The sequence below is a fragment of the Trematomus bernacchii genome, unplaced genomic scaffold, assembly GCF_902827165.1.
Source record: "Trematomus bernacchii unplaced genomic scaffold, fTreBer1.1, whole genome shotgun sequence".
NCBI classification, from domain to species: domain Eukaryota; kingdom Metazoa; phylum Chordata; class Actinopteri; order Perciformes; family Nototheniidae; genus Trematomus; species Trematomus bernacchii.
Window position 1 is genome coordinate 10,231,677 of NW_022987973.1, and position 19,245 is coordinate 10,250,921.

At 42.4% G+C, this 19,245-nt stretch overlaps 1 protein-coding gene across 10 annotated transcripts in view; it reads left to right on the top strand.

Moving 5' to 3' along the window:
- Positions 1-19,245, top strand: part of tjp1a (tight junction protein 1a) — a 90,989-nt gene that overhangs the window by 47,072 nt on the left and 24,672 nt on the right. For 6 of the 10 annotated variants that reach the window (XM_034117106.1, XM_034117111.1, XM_034117108.1 and 3 more), the window contains 6 exons: positions 12,478-12,534; positions 13,509-13,633; positions 13,827-13,929; positions 14,080-14,425; positions 17,403-17,509; positions 18,228-18,396. In XM_034117106.1, coding sequence (XP_033972997.1) covers positions 12,478-12,534; positions 13,509-13,633; positions 13,827-13,929; positions 14,080-14,425; positions 17,403-17,509; positions 18,228-18,396 — 907 coding nt within the window. The remainder of the gene's footprint in view (positions 1-12,477; positions 12,535-13,508; positions 13,634-13,826; positions 13,930-14,079; positions 14,426-17,402; positions 17,510-18,227; positions 18,397-19,245) is intronic. The other 4 variants (XM_034117107.1, XM_034117109.1, XM_034117114.1 and 1 more) reach the window with 1 other exon arrangement.

Genomic DNA, 19,245 nt, shown 5'->3' on the forward strand with positions numbered 1-19,245 from the left:
TGTTAAAGAATGCATGCACCCCCTCCCAATCTCTCATCTCTTGAGGGAACGGTAATTATGTTGCCAGTTAAGTGCTGGGAAAATGGCCGCTCCAACAGTAACTCATTAATTCACTATAGATTCTGCCCCACAACATGCCTATTGTAGCAGAGTCCTCAGAAGGCTTGGGAATGCTGTTGAGTGGGCTTGGCCCCTTGTTTTATGGCACCATGTGATCGTGCACACCATGAGTTGCGGTTCAGAGTTGCATAGTTTGAGAGATGTTTTGCAACGTGAAATGTGAAAGTCGTAATGTTTTTATTTCTGTGTCAAATATTTCAGCTGCCTGCTCCAAGTTAATGTTTGAATATTCAAATGTTGCTCCCATCATGATCATGTAGTGTTTGCAGTTACATTGTGGTTAGACAGAAGCTTTTATTACGGGTGGTTGCTGGTAGTAACTTACTGTGGCCCTCCTGTGTGGACTGTGGAGATAGGCAAACATGAGTGAGACCCCTGGCTGAATCACCCCTTTGTTTAATGTGTGTGTGTGTGTGTGTGTGTGTGTGTGTGTGTGTGTGTGTGTGTGTGTGTGTGTGTGTGTGTGTGTGTGTGTGTGGTGTGTGTGTGTGTGTGTGTGTGTGTGTGTGTGTGTGTGTGTGTGTGTGTGTGTGTGTGTGTGTGTGTGTGTGTGTGTGTGTGTGTGTGTGTGTGTGTGTGTGTGTGTGTGTGTGTGTGTGGTGTGTGTGTGTGTGTGCTGTGTGTGTGTGGTGTGTGTGTGTGTGTGTGTGTGTGTGTGTGTGTGTGTGTGTGTGTGTGTGTGTGTGTGTGTGTGTGTGTGTGTGTGTGTGTGTGTGTGGTGTGTGTGTGTGGTGTGTGGGTGTGTGTGTGGTGTGTGTGTGTGTGTGTGTGTGTGTGTGTGTGTGTGTGTGTGTGTGTGTGTGTGTGTGTGTGTGTGTGTGTGAAGCATCATGTACAAACCCCAAGAATATCAATGTTTTGGTTTCCCAATAAAACACAACACGGACACTCCTATAACCCTTTGAACCCTGTGTGGCTTATCTTCTGATCTAGAACTACTTGTTATGCTCACTTGGAGTAGTGTAGTATGTTGCAATGAGAAGTTGGCATTTACAGGTAGTTTTATGTGTCATACCAACTGAACTGCAATTTAGACGCTGCTATACGAGTACGACACTCATCAATGAATTGAAGCCGACTACTGTGTTACAGGATCAAGGTGTAGAGGGCTGCACATGCACCGTTCTGTCTTTATTTTAAATAATTCATCATGTTTCCCACAAGTCTTTGAAATCCTTGAAGGTTTGTCAATTTGATTGTAAAAAGAAAGGTATTGAACATTTTTGAAAACAGACATAAATTGTAATGGTGTATATAGACATTGTTATATTTAATGTATTTTGTGCAAGAATAGATTATAAATATATATGTTTTTTCAAATTACACACTGTGACTCAAATAGTCTTTGAGATTCTGTAAAGCTTGCTTGTTGTCATTAGAACATGTCTTAGTGTTTAGGCACTATTGAACCTTTACCTGTGTCTTTGCTGTGTTGGTTCTTTGAATGAAGGCAATTCAGCTGATTAAATGTAACTATGTTGGGACCATATGCCTTCAACAGATGTATAAGTGTAACTGTGTGTTAATGATTGGTTACACTTCTGGTTAGATGCCAAAAGATGTTGTAGCTAATCAGTTTACAGTGTTTCCCCTACCATTGTCTTGGAGGGGCGCTGCACCCCGCGCCCCCCCTGAAATTGAAGGTGTTTTTAAAAAAAAAAAAAAAAATCTATATCTACTGTCACTTTTCACATTGAACATGTGCTCTTTTATTAAATAAACTAAACACTTTCATTTTAAGTTGTGAGTTTAGTGTTTTTGACCCTAAGAAACACTGATGCATTAATCAATAACAATAATCCACAGCTCCTCTCTCTGCTCCAGAGGATTTAAAAAAAAAACGCTCAGGCAGCACCCCCCCAAAGCAGTAAACCTAGGGGAAACACTGGTTTAATTGTATAGTGTTCAATAAGAGTACATTTAGATCAGTAATGAATTCAGACCTAACCTCAAACGTACTAAAAATATCTTGTGACAATACATTTTCTTTTGATCACAATACATAGCAACACAGGGCTCCCATTTATCGACACATTTACACTGGGATAAATACTGTGATTGATCAGTAATCACTAAATCACTGCCAGACCATCACTCTTTTTACCTTTCCTCACTGATACTTGTCAATGAGATATTTATTTTGGTTCTCCAATATTAAAATGACCCAGTTACTTTATATCATCAAAGTTTCAATTGTTGTGTTTTCTGCTCTTGCTTTCATTGTCAGTGAGACAGAAGAAGGGCAAAGGAGTCGTACTAAACCACAGAGGGAGATTGAGGGGGGCTTGGGTGGGGTACTGTAAGGGAGAGAGCTGTGTGAGTGTGAGAGCGCTGGGCCTTGTCTCCTTATCTGCACATTCCTGTAGAGTGTGTGTGTGTCATGGGAGGGGTAGGGTGGGAATACTGATTGTTATATGTGTGGTGATTGGCTGAATCCTAAGGTTCCAGTGCTGGATCTGGTTATCTTTCTCAATGCCTTGGCGCACAGTTTCTGTTTCCACAGACACAAAAACAAAGTGTGGTGTGTGAGTGCTGAATGTTTTGTATGTGAATATATAAATATAGTCCCCCAGATACAAATATAAAAACAACAGCGTATTACCCTACCTTTTAGCATTCCGTAGTACACCCACCACCATGTATGCACTACTTATAATCACTGCTATTATTGAGGAGGTAAAAGTAGGTTAAGATAAAGAAAGCTGATGACAGTGGCCTTTCAAAATGTTGAACTTAACCAACGGAAAGGAATGTGAAAAAAAGTTGGAAGTCAGAATCCCACCAGAAGTTACCATCCTGTGACCTCAACACTGGCCGCCTCTCTAGGCAGGGAACAATTAGTGTGGTTGAGCTCGGATGACTTTGCTGCTGGCTGAGCTGCACATGAGATGCTAGCCTAGCCTTGCTAGCTGCTTGTTTGCTTCAGTGCACAGCAGAGAACAGCCCGCTGCACATGTGGCCAGTGAAAATAATCAGAGCCTGCACCTGACCCAGAGGCTACAACCAAGCTCATTTTAAAAAGTGGAAGTTCGTTACCTCTATGATTTTCACATAATAATAATAATAATAATAATACATGACACTTATATAGCGCTTTTCTAAAAACTCAAAGACGTTGCGAAAACATGATTTCTGTTCATGTTGAGGGTGCTCCCTAATATGCAGTTGTCTCAAATTAAATATGCAGACTCCTGGGTCAACACTGTTAAAACTGTAACTCAACAGAGCAGAGCTATATGTTCCACATCTCTGGGGTTTTATAAACACTGAGCATTACACACAGAGATAATTAATGAGCAACCAAAAAGAGCCAGATGGACATTTTCTTCCTGAATTTAAATGTTCTAATTTAAAATCTGTACGCATATATCTCACTTTAATTCCTCAAAATGTAAACGAATTGATTGAGGGAGTCTTTTTTTTACACATAGGCAAACACCTCCTTACAAAAGTGTCAATGGCATCCGCAAAAAACTTGTTCAAATGGGACGAAGTATTTGCATTTTGCTGACAAGCTATCAGCTGGTCTCAAGACTCTTCAGAGTTATATATATATACCTATAGATAAGTGGTGTGGGACTGGGTTTGGAATTCTTGCACCAGTTTGAAACAGCACAGAGGTAACCGGTGTTGATTTATACAAGAACATAGAAGTGGCAGATTTGACTGCAATCAAAGGTTTTTGATAAAACCATTTAGTGATTTATCTTCAGATCATTTGGAAGGCATTAAAACAGACGATATAAAATACCCACGCTGTAAGAAATGTGATTTCTGACAACACTGTTCTCAACTCTGCAACCCGTCATCCATCCATCCATTCACTCATCCCTCCTTTTCTCTATGTCACTCTTTCCCTCTGTCTGCTTCATGAGACAGCAGCAGTCGACTTCAGAGGGAAGCATGGCTCAGATTAACGTTTTAATCTAAAAGCCTGGATTATAGGTTTTGTATTTTATTCCTACCCTCACTATTCCAGCAGTGTCTCTGTGTCAGATAGATTTCAGAGGTGTGTGTGTGTGTGTGTGTGTGTGTGTGTGTGTGTGTGTGTGTGTGTGTGTGTGTGTGTGTGTGTGTGTGTGTGTGTGTGTGTGTGTGTGTGTGTGTGTGTGTGTGTGTGTGTGTGTGTGTGGTGTGTGGTGTGTGTGTGTGTGTGTGTGTGTGTGTGTGTGTGTGTGTGTGTGTGTGTGTGTGTGTGTGTGGTGTGTGTGTGTGTGTGTGTGTGTGTGTAGTGTGTGTGTTGTGTGTGTGTGTGTGTGTGTGTGTGTGTGTGTGTGTGTGTGTGTATTGTGTGTGTGTGTGTGTGTGTTGTGTGTGTGTGTGTTGTGTGTGTGTGTGTGTTGTGTGATGCTGTTGCGGCAGCGTCCTAGGTGGAGGGGTTTTGCTGTTTGAGACTAATTAACTGAAGCACATTTGAGCATGTCAGCACAACAGTACATCACTGCTGAATGAAGCTCTGCATCATCATCATCGTCATCTGCCCATTGGCTACTTGCCCTAATCTGCACGGCCATGTGTCCGCACACACTTGCAGCCGCCTCTCCTCCTATCAACGTCTCTACCTGCCCTAAAACTGAGAAGTTCAGCTACTGTTGAATTCATCTGTTTTAGAGCTGAGGGTGACGGCAGACTTTTTGTTGGGTTTGTGATTCCATGTGCACTTCAGAGGATGGCAGAGAGAGTACACGCTAATCTGAAAGACAGAATGTAAAAAGCTTACATCAGAGGCTTTATGCATTTGCATATGTTTGCTGTTGAGTGCATGCCCTCCAGAAAGAGCATGTGCGTGTGTCTCTAATTATGTCTTGTTTGAGTGTACTGCTGCCTCACTCTTTCCTTTGGGTCCGGTATGCAGGGAGTTACAGTTACCATGGATACAATTGCCCCAGTGACGGGGAGTGCTGCTTGTCTAAATGTTGATCCTTTAATGTTAGTCCCAACTTTTCTCTTCAACTATAATGCATGCATCTACCCAGGTTTGGCTGCAGTCTTTAGCCTCTCTGCAGAACACCCTAATGACATGTTGAGTGTATGTATTTGTTCACTTAAGTGCTGAAATTCTACCTTTCAGGGAAAAGTATATGTAATTCAAGTTGTGTGTGTCTAGAATCTTGGCGCTTTTGAATAGTTAAACTATTTTGGAAGTTGTAAGATGAGGTGAGTATACTAGTAAGCATTTACAATAGTGTGCTCAGGGATTTCTCTGGAAGCTGAAGCTATTTCCTGCAAACAGGAAGTGAGTGTTTTCCTGTGGGTGATGTGGCTGCTCCTGCTTACATCCTGCCTCAGGCTATCAGGGAAGAGCAGGCACAATGACCTAAAGCTTAGTCAGGACCTTACCTCGTCCTTACCTCGTCCTTATCGTCATCTAGACACTCTGGTGCTAGCCCCATTTCTCAGTATTTCTATCTGTACCTCACCAAGATCTAAGGAGAATAAGGAATTGTCCTCAATGACGGACAAGTCAGTCCTTACATATCCTTTCATCTTTCTTTCTTCCCTTTTTTGTAAAAAAACTACATCTTAGATGTTGTATTTTATACGCCCACTGTGTGAAGCATTCCTGTGGTTCAGATGAAGGGAAGTGAGATGAAGGGAGGTGGAGAGTAATGGCCTGCTGGACAACTGTTTCATTTGCAGAGCACTAATAAAGAGCTTGTATTATACTTCTTCCAAACCTCCTCTCAGCTCTTGACATGACTTTTAAGATGACCTGATAGTCTTCTGCTGTTTTGTCATTTTCCTTGATAAGTTGATTAAGTTCATTCTCCTGAATCCAACTTTGACCCAGGTCTCGTGTTTTTGGTTGTTTGTGGCTGAATGTTTACTGACATTAATCAGCTGACATTTCATTTGTTTGCAGAACGGAGGGACATCTAGTGCACACACTCTTTAGATGTTTGAAGTGTGTAGCTACTCAGTTCTTTGCAGAGTCTGTAAATGAGAACATGTTTGATGACTATAGAGACTGAGAGGCGTGTGTGAAGATGTGCATGCTTGGCCTAATCCTACTTATCATAGCTTTCTGCAGCAGGTTATTATTGTCCCATTCCATCATTAATGTTTCCCGTCTGTTCATCTTTTTGTCAAAAGAACTGGATTGCAGATCCTCCTTTGAAGAGCCTGAGTGTGCTGTTATCTTCTGTGCTGGACTCTGTTATGGTGAGCCAGGCAGGGCCATGCCTGGCTCTAGCTCGAACAAAGAGGCCCTGTAGTGTTGGATCCCGGCTTGTGTGTGTGCGTGTGTGAGTGTGTGAGTGAGTGTGTGAGTGCGCGGACAAGTACACATGTGTGTTTGGTGGCTGCTCTTTGTTTCCCAGCCCTGGGCCTTTCTGGCCAGAACTCAACCCTGACTAATATGGATGTATAAATACACTAGGCTGCCGTCACTTTGTGCAACATCAAGCACACCATTGTTTCACACAAATCTGTGACTTCAGTGATAAACCGCATTCTTTGTTCTTGACAGTTTTTTTATTATTTCTTTACCTCCGAAAAATGAGACACACTTCTGTTGATGTTTGTTTTGGCCTGCCATGTTCTGTGATCCTGCATCATCTAAAATGTTCCCGTAACTAGAAAACCAAATTACAATTAGACACTGAGCCACAGCTTTTGCACACAGAACATTTTTGTTTAATGAAAGTTGAGACCACAGTTGCCTCCCTCATCCACACCACATTTGAAATAGCTGTTGAAGTTCATTTGTGTAACTTATATTGTTTGTTTTCTTCTCACATCTCACTCAAACTAAGCAAGCTCTCTACCCTGCGTATACCTCCTCTCAATCAGCGAGCCTGTTAATCATCACTTCACATTGCAGTGAGTAATTACTGTAATCATCTCATCTGAGACACTGAGCTGTAGTCCCAGTGGAATAAATGTTCTAAGCAGACTAAGAGAAGAGAGCGATATGTTCTCTCTCCTAACCATCTTGGCTGTCACCAGTTTACATTCTACTTTCAAAAACACTGTGGCCATTATTATCTGTACACACACACACACACACGCACACGCACACGCACACACACACACACACACACACACACACACACACACACTAGGGCTGCACGATTTGGGGAAATAATCTAATTGCGATTTTTCGGACAGATATTGCGATTGCGATACGATTTGCGATATTTGTTTTTAAGCGACCCAACGGAAGTTTATTGTAAAATGCGGCCATATCTCCGGCTAGGAAGGTTGTATCAACGTGCTCCCGTCTCTAGCACCCCGCAGCCCGAGCTACGAGTGAAAGAACTAAACTTACATGAAACTTCCGTTGGGTTGCTTTAAAGTCAAGCTTCAGTTTAAGATTCACCCTGTAATAGATGTAAAACATGTGATGGAGCATTACTAACCTGACTCAGATGCTTTGTTTCACCAAACCATTTAGGAAAGCTCCATTGGAAGCCATTTGGAAAGGGCAGGCACTTTCAAAAATACTTGGCAGGTGATTGGATCAATCTGTCTATCACCTTCTATCATGGGCCACTTCTGATTGGTTAACAATGGCTGGTACATGTGGAGCACAGCACTTCTGATTGGTGTGGATGACTGACACACAAGAATCTTTTTTTTTTTAAACTACAAAAAAAAAAGTTTTAAAAGAAATCGCAGGCTTTGCGATTTGATAATCGCATAGTTTCAAATCGCGCTTTCGATTTAAAATTGATTAATCGTTCAGCCCTAACACACACACACACACACACACACACACACACACACACACACACACACACACACACACACACACACACACACACACCCCCACACACAACAAACGGCGCAATATTAATAATGATTAATATTGATTATGTATACTGTAGGATTACTATATCTTATTTAAGGCGCTATTTGGGATTGATACATTATTATTACATATGAAATAATTTATAAAAAAACAAACTCTGAAGCATTCCATCTTTGGAGGTTTATTACTACGGCAAAGAGTGAAGCTTCAAATCATGTGGGTGAACCCTTTTGGAAAAATCTCCTAGCTCAAATAGTTGAATAGGAATTTAATTTGCAGTCTCTTGTCTATCTAATGACTCATATGTCCTGTTAGTGGTACGAGCATGTCCACGCCTTGATGGCTCACACTCTCACATACTGGAAACCCTCCTTTGTGGTCTTTGTGGAATGGTCAGTGTGTAGGGGTGTACATTTATGTGTGCATGTGTAACAGATGGAATGAGAAAAGGGAGCCGTGAATAAAAAAGGGAAATGACATTCAACATGTCATCCTCTGCAGTTTTATGTACCCAGTCCATCTGTACTGTACATGTTGTATAAGCAGCCCACAGCCTTCCTCCCCCTCCTCCCTCTCACTGCCTATCAGTGCAGCCGCGGTTCAAGGACAAGGCCACCTGCCTGCCTGACCGCATGGTCACATGACCCTCGCACTCTGTTGTTTCTCATGGTGTAGCCCCCCCCCTCCGTTTGCCTGAACTGTTGGATAGATGGATGGATGAACGGACGGATGAATATATCACAAACACTAGAGGAATGGATGTGTTTGGGAATGCCGGGGGGAGCCGTGGTTAAATGGGTCAGGTCCTTTCACACAATGGTGGCATTACTGTGGGAGTCTTAGGGGCAGACAAGGGAGGGAGAGAGAGGGGGAACACCCAAGCCCTTTTGCGCCAATTATGAACATAAATAACATCCACACAGAGCTGCCATGGAAATTAGGGTCAAAGGGTTAACTGTGTTTTCTAAAGGTGCAGGCCAACTGAACTGAACGGGGTGAAGGGGGAAGACTGAAGTTCAAACACCAAATTGAAGACCTCATTCAACCTTTATTTTAACTTGGAGATTCATTCAGGTAGAGACCTCCTTTACAATATAGCACACATATATATATAGGTAAGTACAGTAAGTGCAGCATAGGCCTACAGGGCCAGACTGAAAACCCAACCCGAGTTAAAATGGGGCGAGGGCCTGTGTTGGTCCCTGTGTTTTGTTTAGGTACTGTTACTGAGAAAATAAAATATGATCTAGGATGCCGAGCTGGAGGAACTAATGCCGTCTGGAGAGTTAAGATTAGTTAATATTTCAAATTTGAGCCTGGTTTAACTTCTTTGCTGGACAACCATGCATTGCTGCATTTACATGAGCATTCCCTGTAGGTCACCACACTCCCAACGGTAATGATGGCACAAATAACTCTTAACTTAAATGAGTATTAAAAATAATGTTTTCTTTTTCCCTTTTCTTTTGTTTTTTGTTGATGAAGCAATCAATAGTTTAAAAAAAGATATACCCACTACGAGTTCCAAGAGACCAAGATCTCAGCTTGTTTTGTTCTATCCGTCGTCCAACAAGCAAAGATTTCCTTTCATTATTTTTTTATTTATTAAGATTAATAAATGGCTCTCACATTTGAGAAGCCAGAACCTCTAACGGAGCGTCCACACAGCAGCGTTAAAAAATCTTGAAACGCTTCTGCCCATTCACTTTGAATGGGGTGACGTCACTTTGCCTCACTTTTCGCCGAACTGCATTGTGGGCAGGCGAGCGGAGATTTTCAGGATTTTCAGGATTCAAAGTTGAGCAATGTTCAACTTTTGAAGCTGAGGTGGAAGCGTCAGCCAATCAAATCCCGTGTATGCAAATCTGACAGTTCAAGCGCTAGCCAATCAAACCGCGTGTATGCTGGGAGAGACATACCGCAGGTCATTTCCTCATATTCCAAAAAATGGAGGAGAAATTAGCGGTAGGGAATCACCCGGTGCTTTATGACCAGTCCCTATTTACCTACCGGGATATAAACCGGAGGAGCCAGGCATGGAGGGAGGTGGCAGAGACAGTGGTATGTTTTCGCCTGTTTGGGGAGTTTATATCCAGTTTACTTCAAACTTTTTTGCTTCGTATGTCGGGGGCGGGAGATTCATGTGATTGGTTGTTGGTGCCTTGCTCGCAAAAAATCCCCAAGCTTCAGATACGCCCACCTCCAAGATTTTTTTTAACGCTGCTGTGTGGACGGGCCGTAAGCGGTATTGCTTAGAAAATGTGTCAAATAATAAATTATTTAAAAAAAGGCACATGTTATTACATTTTTGACCTATAGTTCTTTTTAATAACCACCTATTTTAACAGTTACTTCTTGTTTAAATGTCAAATTACATAGTTTGTTTTTTATTTGATATTTGCACAAATGTAAGTATTAGGAAATGGGTCTTCTGTGTGTTCAGGCGTGTCTTTTCCCCAACAAATCTACAGCATTGTGCCTGGCCATGTCTAAAACCACCAGACACACTCCGATCAGTGGGCTCAGCACATGCTGCATGGGAGTGTGAACCTGCTGTGTTTAGGAAAGGGGATGACAGTAATGATCATGGTGATGTTGAAGATGATAGGTTAGATGGTTTGGGGATTAGCTGATGATTAAGGGGTGAGGGAGTGGAATTATCACAATGGTAGTGTTTAGGGTGGACAGAGGGCATGGTGTGTTATTTCAAAAAGCTGATAATAAAGGTTGTTGTAAATGAGCACCCTGCCACGTGTGCGGGAGTTTATGTGTTTCCTTCCACTGCCACATTGGACTGTGCTCAGCACTCTGCCACAGACAGCTGTACCACCACTGCCTGCAGGCAAGCAGACACACAGACAGACAGACAGACACACAGACAGACAGACACACAGACACACAGACACACAGACACACAGACACACAGACACACAGACACACAGAAGTGTAGCTTCTCCAGCTGGAGGGAAGCAGAGGAAAGCTTTAAATTAAAAGCTGGGGACATGGCACTCTTGGAGTTAAACAAGAACAAATATACCTGAAAACATTGAGGAGTGTCTGTTTGATCTAATAGAAGTACAGTGTGTGATTCTGGAGTAATTAAGATAAAAAAAGCTTATACTACAAGTGGAATTAAGCATAAAGAAAAACCTGTATGATGTAACTGAACAAGAGAATGAGTGAAAGCAAAAGATGCCTGCCTGGCATCGGATTAATCCAGTGTGGCAGGTCAGAGGAGCAGCTAAATACCTGCTTTGCTTCAGCTCTCTGGGACGACCCATCCAGAAGTAATATCCAAAGGTTCAGTCAGTCTTTTGAACCTCAGTCAGTCTCTGCCGGCTGTTTACTCATGCTGCTGTCATAATCTTTGAACATGTAGACCTTTAGGACTCTGGGATTTAGTCGTGCAACAAAGCATATAGTCTAGTTTGCTGGTAGCCAAACAACTGAAACTGAACAGGATGTGGAGACATTTCAACAATTGTTTGCAGAATTTCACGAGTCAATGACATTTTGTCATTCAGGAGGTTGTTCTACTATATAGGAATAGAAAGATTCACAATATAATTCACTATTAAATACATACATCATAAAAAGTAATATAGGGGCGATAATTTTTGGCTTCAATTCAAATTAGTTATATCGTGTTCATACCTTTTTGTTAAAACATTTGAAACACGTCCCCAGCAACAGTAAGACAACTGCTCTACCTTACATAGAGTTATGTCTAAAAAGCCAAATAATATATTTCAAAAATGGGTTGAGTTTAGTCTGATATTTGTTTAGGCTGTACTGTATGCTACACTGTAAGTGTCTTCATTATATTGCATTAAAGAAGCAGGTATTTCTAATATTCTGTGCCTCTCATGTAGGGCTGTGCAATTAATCGTATTTTAATCGCAATTACGATTTTGGCCTGCCACAATTACGAAAACAACATAATCGAAAAAAACAATTATTTAGCTTTGCTTGGTTGTGACTGTGCACTGCAACATATTTGATCTAATTAATTTTGGTCTCATTTATTTGTATTTATCATATTTATATATGTTTAGTAGCTTGTTGAAGTGCGCGCCAAAATATTTGTTGATCTTGTTTATTGGTATTTATTATTTTGATATTATTTATTTAAATGTATCATTTATTTAATTTATTTTTGTATTGGTTTTTCAGTTGAATTATACGTTCAGGGTAATCAACAGTTAAAAAGATACTGTTCAAATTATTATTTGTATTTGTTTTAAAGTTCAATAAATGGATGTTTTCAAAGTCAATGAATAATCGTATTTAATAATCGTGATATCAATTATTGACCCAAATAATCGTGATTATGATTTTTGCCATAATCGCACAGCCCTACTCTCATGGATGTAACATTAGCCCATTCAATATAATGCAGTCCAAACAACACCACAACTTACTACTGCCTAAGAAATACCATGGAGTTTCATGCTTAATCTCTTCAAGAACACATTACACGCTTCTCAAAGACATTATTTCTTGCAGGATTATTGTAATAAACTGGATTTTAATATACTGGAAACATGAATTTATAAGTCAGCCTCAAGATATTGACCCTTTCCCTCTTGTCTGTTGTGTTGCAGAGTGCAGCGATGGAGGAAACGGTCATATGGGAACAGCACACAGTGACCCTTCACAGGGTAAGTGTTTACAACTCTCTTTTTTCCCCTTTGTCTTCTTCAGTCTCTGTCTGTCCAGGCATCCCAACCTACAGTATGTCTTTTAGTATTCTTCACTTTTTCCTCCCTGTGTCTCTCTGCCCATACATCTCTCTCCTCTCTGTACTGAGACGGACAGCTGTAGCAGCAGGATGTGTGGTACTGAAACAATAGTCAAGGAACCCAGATGGCAGGAAACAAGGCTTAGGAAGACAGAAATCAGCACCCACATCCTTACTACTTCATTTCACTTCCTTCCTGTTGGCAACAAAGTCTTCTCCTTAACACAACTCCAGGAAAAGATGAGGATAATGGCTTAAGTCCATGTGCTTTTGTCCTGTTAAAGTCACATGTTATTATGATAGATTTCCCTGGTGTCTGATTACCCCTCATGCACAATCTGCATCATCAGATTAAACTATTAAAATACATATCCAACCAGAGGTAAGTGATATTATAAATATACTCTTGATCTTGTATCCTGAATGTGATTGGAGACATTAAACTGTAGTTAGCTGTAGTACAGTGGGATTGTATAGAGCACTTGTCTAGACTGGCCTGCTTGCTGTAATCTAATTAGTACGGCTTTATTGGGCTTGAAGGAGCAGCCCGGTGAGGCCTGCGGTTCTCTTGTGCTGTTGTGGTTGTAAGATCAGCCATTAACATCACTTGCCTCGCTCCCTTGGTGCTGGTGTTTGCGCACAGCCCTCAAAACCTCCATGGAAACGTCTTGGAAAACGTATGCATATGCAGAGCTCTGTTGTTTTCTTCAGTACATGTGCCAGTGTTTTAAACCCCATTTCATTATTTTACTCAAACAGCGGTTTCACTGGTAATGATCCTACAGAGAGCCCACTAGCCTGTTTTTGCTTATAGCAACGACTGGAATAGGGCCAAAGCATCTGCCAATAATGCTGTATCAGTGAGTGTGTATGCTTTTCTGTGTGTGTGTGTAGGCCCCAGGGTTTGGGTTTGGTATTGCCATCTCAGGTGGGCGAGACAACCCTCATTTCCAGAGTGGAGAGACCTCCATTGTGATATCTGATGTGCTGAAAGGAGGTCCTGCTGAGGGACTGCTACAGTAAGTTTGACAATTATAAACTATATTTTTTGGGTTGTAGCTGGACTGTTAGTTTGACATTGGTAAGCTCCTATTAAATATTTCAGTTTTATTCTATATAAATGACTACCACCCTGTTATGGGGTTGGATTAACATCGATCTCTACAGCTATTTAGACATTGTTTGTTAACTAAGTTGTTTTTATTGTTTCAGAGAGAATGATCGAGTGGTGATGGTCAATGCTGTCTCTATGGACAACGTGGAGCATGCCTATGCAGTACAGCAGCTCCGAAAGAGCGGGAAAAATGCAAAGATAGTAAGTTTGATTGTAGTGATAGATTTTGTGTGACACTGTGTAAATCTGAATGTGCAACTTCAATTATCCTCTGATCGCGTTAACTTCAGATGTGATGGAGACAATAACAATTGCCTCTTTAACACAAAAACAATTCCTATCTATTCAAAGACTATTCGGCGGAAGAGGAAAGTGCAGTTACCTGTTTCTCGGCCAGGGGACAGGGAGACGATGTCAGAGCATGAAGAGGAGGACAGCGATGAGGAAGATGGCTATGAGCACCACAGTGGACATGGCAGCCAAAGTGCCTACGGAGGAGCGAGCGGAGGCACGGGCACCGGCAAGCGTCCGGATCGTGAGCGGAGCAGCAGCGGCAGGCGGGATCACAGTGCCTCGCGGGAGAGGAGCGCCTCGCGGGATAGGAGCGCCTCACCGCGCTCCGATCGCCGATCACAAACCTCCTCTGCACCAACCAAGCCTGCCAAGGTCACACTGGTCAAGTCCCGTAAGAATGAAGGTGAGCAACACAATGTCCAACACATGAAGAGTTCCCTCAGCTATAATGGTAATCGACAATTCTCTGTATATCTGTGCATTGTACATTATACTATCCTATGTATATACAAGTATGTCTATGCTCCTGTAGTGTAAGCATGATCGTGTTTTGATCTCCGGAGACTTCAATGTCCATGTGTGTTGCGAGTCCAAACCTCTGGTTAGGGACTTTTTAAATCTCCTTGATTCTTTTGGTCTCGTTCAGTCCGTGGCTGGCCCAACACACGATAATGGACACACTTTAGATTTAGTATTATCGTTTGGACTGTCTGTCTGTGGATGAAATCTGTGCAGCAACGCGTATCTCAGACCATTTACCGGTTCTGTTTACAACTTCGATCCCTTCCGCAGGAGTCGAATCACGTGCCCCTGCGCGTCGTCTGCGTTCGATTAACCCCTTGACTGCCTCACAGTTTTCTGATGTTTTTAATGCTTCCCTGATCTGTAAATTAGAGGTGAACTGTGCTTTTAGTGCTGATGAGCTTATCTCCATGTTTGACTCGACATGTACCCTAATACTGGATTCTGTTGCTCCTTTTACGCTTAGACGCACCAAAGTTCTCTCAGAGCCGTGGCTCAATGACTGTACTCGTGCTCTCAGACGCACCTGCAGGCGTGCAGAGAGAAAATGGAAAAAGGATAAACTCCATGTCTCCCTAGAAATCCCTCGTGCTTGCCTTTCCGACTACCAGACGGCAGTCAAAGCAGCCAAAACAGAGCACATTTCTCTGTTAATCTACAAAAACAGCCATAAACCTCAGGTTCTTTTTAATGTCCTGAACTCTATTATTAATCCCTGTGATGTTTCTTCTATTGTGCCATCACCGACTCTCTGTGATAAGTTTCTTACATTTTTTATTGAAAAAGTATCTGCTCTTAGGCTAGCCCACACTAGTGCTACCCCAGATCCTGCTCCTTTTCTGTGCCCTGCTGTCCTCGACCACTTTGAGCCTGTATCCCTCTCTTCTCTCTCGGATGTAGTCATGCACCTGTGGCCGACAAACTGCACCTCAGACAGCATTCCCTCTCGCCTTCTCAGAGATGTTTTCGAATCAGTTGGAGCAAGTATTTTATTACTAATAAACACCTCTCTTAGCTCAGGATGTGTCCCAGCTGCCTTCAAACATGCCATGGTCCAGCCACTACTTAAAAAGAAAAATCTCGACCCCTCCATTCTCGCAAATTTTAGGCCCATCTCCCAGCTACCTTTTTTATCTAAAGCCCTGGAGCGAGTAATCTATGTCCAGCTGCAGTCGTTCTTAACCACGCATGGCATCCATGAAAAGTTTCAGTCTGGCTTCAAACCCATGCACAGCACTGAAACAGCCCTTTTAAGAGTTTTTAATGATCTGCTCCTAGCCGCCGACTCAGGTTGGTAGCCCAGCTGTCCTGGTGCTGTTAGACCTGACAGCTGCCTTTGACACTGTGGACCATAGCATCCTGTTGTCACGGCTTGAACAGTCCGCTGGCATCACAGGCTCTGCCCTTGCATGGTTCAGGTCCTACCTGACAGACCGTAGCTTCTCAGTGCAGCTAGGTGCCTTCTCCTCTGCTAAAGCCCCTCTTACCTGTGGGGTTCCCCAAGGCTCTATCCTGGGCCCCATCCTCTTTTTACTGTACATACTGCCCCTAGGTTCAATTCTCACTAAACACAATATTCCCTTCCACTGCTACGCCGACGATGTACAGATCTATCTGCCTCTCAAAGCAAATGTCAAACACTCACTACAGCAGTTGATGGACTGCTTAACAGAGGTAAAATCCTGGCTGAGCCAACATTTCCTTAACCTCAACGAGAGCAAGACCGAGGTCATCTTTTTTGGACCCCAACCTCCAGCCTCTCCGGTTGATATTCTGGGCTCTCTCAATGAAAACATCCTCCCCTCTGTCATGAACCTTGGAGTGACCTTCAGTAGCACTTTTAAATTCGACAAGCAAAATAAAATTATTGGCCAAAACCAAGTCGTATTTATCTTTTAAAGATCTAGAAAGGGTTATTAATGCCTTTGTAACCTCAAGACTGGACTATTGCAATGCTCTGTATGTGGGTATGGACCAGGCCTCAATTAAACGCCTGCAGCTAGTCCAAAACGCAGCTGCACGTCTTCTGACTGGCCACAAAAAGCGTGACCACATCACCCCAATTCTGGCCTCACTACACTGGCTTCCAATTTGGTTCCAAATGTATTTTTAAATCCTTTTATTTGTTTTCAAAGCCCTAAATGGGCTGGCTCCGGCCTATACAGCAGAACTCCTCCATCGCTACACCCCAGCCAGAGCTTTAAGGTCTGCTGACCAGCTGTTGCTGATAGTGCCCAAGACCAGGCTCAAAACCCGAGGTCACCGAGCCTTCGCAGCAGCTGGCCCCAGGCTCTGGAACACTCTGCCCCTCCATGTGAGGTCGGCCCAGACACTAGGGGTTTTTAAATCCTCACTAAAAACACACTTCTTCTCCCTGGCCTTCTAGTCAGAGCGGAGCATGACACCTGACTATTCCCTGTGTTTTTGTTTTTTATATTTCTGTTGTAAATTATTGTCTTTTAATGTGATTGTAGTAATGTGTTTTTATTACATGTACAGCACTTTGGCTCGACCAAAAATCTGGTTTATTCTCTGTTCCACTTTTTAGGTATTTTTTATTTTATGTCTGAACACACTGATGCTTCTTCTGTAACAAAATATTGTGATCAACAAAGTATCTATCTATCTATCTATCTATCTATCTATCTATCTATCTATCTATCTATCTATCTATCTATCTATCTATCTATCTATCTATCTATCTATCTATCTATCTATCTATCTATATATCTATCTTCTCACAGTAAATGTCTATCTTTATTCTTGCTTGTAAATGTTAATTTTATTAGCAGAGAACCTTGTGATCAGTACTTTTATACGCCCTGTTAATATGACTTTATGCACATTTACTCTGAAAGTAGAATACGGACTGCGGTTGGCTAGCCACATCTTTGTGAAGGACATCTCTCCTGAGAGCCTCGCTGCCAGAGACGGAAACATCCAGGAGGGAGACGTTGTACTTAAGGTGAGATATTGAGAGGAGTGTTTGCATGAATGGGCCATTGGTTTTGAAAACACAGTAATGGAGAAATGTATTAATACAAATATTATTAGAAGATTACATAAAACATGAATGTGTAAAGAAATACCTCAAATGTTGTCCTTAATAAAGGGAGTGGGCTGGTAGAGAGAAGAAAGTATCAGGTTTTACTAAAAACTTTCACTAGTCTGCTGCGGTATTCTGCGAGCGGCTGAAAGTGGGTCGCAGAGCGAGGTCACAGTTCATTAGTATGCAGGCTCTCCAGCAGGAATACCAAACATTCTTTCATTCCTTTGAATTTCTATCCAATCAATTTGTGAGGAGCAAAAAAAATCCTCCTCAACGGCACAGAGATGCATTCAAAATGAAATGTACTTTAGCAATTGTTCTGAAAAAAGGCAGAGCCATTTGTGTGTGTGACAAAGACAAGAGAAAGAAAATACCTGAATAAAGATAATGAAGTTTTGCTTTACACAATATATTTGATAACATTTCTGTGGACAATGTGTGTCTCTGACGGCACTAAATTCATTGTAATCTACCTAGACATCATTGTTGTCATTATGACAGAGAACAATTAACAATTCCTCTTTGCCTTGTACACACATCGCTCACACATCGCTCACATTGGGGGCTCTACAGAAACATTGTGCAGTGAAGATGACTGAGTTCTCATGTCAACCCTCTCCTCTTCTTCCTGTAGATCAATGGAACAGTTACAGAGAACCTTTCACTAATAGATGCCAAGAAGCTGATCGAGAGGTCAAAGGGCAAGTTGAAGATGGTGGTGCAGAGAGATGATAGAGCCACGCTGCTCAACATTCCCGACCTTGATGACAGCATCCCATCAGCCAATAACTCGGACAGAGATGGTGAGACTTGTAGCAGCGGTTGGATGCATCTTATTGTATTTTTTTTACAAAAGACACATCTGTAGCAATGCAATGTCTGTATGCACTTTAAAATAAGTTAACAGGGTGTCCGCGGGGTCTTAAAAAGTATTAAAAGTTGATCAAACAATTTAGCGAAAATTAAGGCTATTAAAAAGTATTAAACGGCATTTTCCAAGGTATTAAGAAGGTCCACAGCAACGACAACATGAAACACCCTTTAATTTACTGCAACGACATGTCGGGAAACCCCCTCAAGGCGGCCCCATGCATAGCGCACCGTAAAATGCTGCTTCTTATTTTAAGTTTCGTTGCCTTGCTCCGTCTGGGGGGGGGGGGGGGGAAGAGAGAGTGTGTTGGGGCGCCACTGATGGTGATGAAAGCTGGTTCGAGGGGCCCCCACAGACTCTAGAATCGCCATTGTCGATGGGGATCAAAGCTGTCCGGTCCCACATGCTAAGTAATAGCCAGAAAGCCGCGGCGTTTAAGTCCCGACTCTCCCGATGACCAATCCGTGCCTCCCCTGAATGCACATCACTGACACACACCGCTGCATTGCATACTCTCTGCACGGAGGAGCCGCGGAGGAGCCGCGGAGGAGCCGCGGAGGAGCCGCGGAGTCCGGGCGATGCTGCCCCTCCAAGGAAGAGACACACGTTCACTAAGCCGAACTATATCCGGTCACAGAGATCTGCTATTTTAAAGTAAAGTCAACACATATCGACCATAAATATAGTCTATATTAAGAACGAGAAAAGTCTTAACATATATATCGTTTTTTGTAAACATATGACAATTGTTCGAGGGTGATGACGTCAGAACATCGTCCTA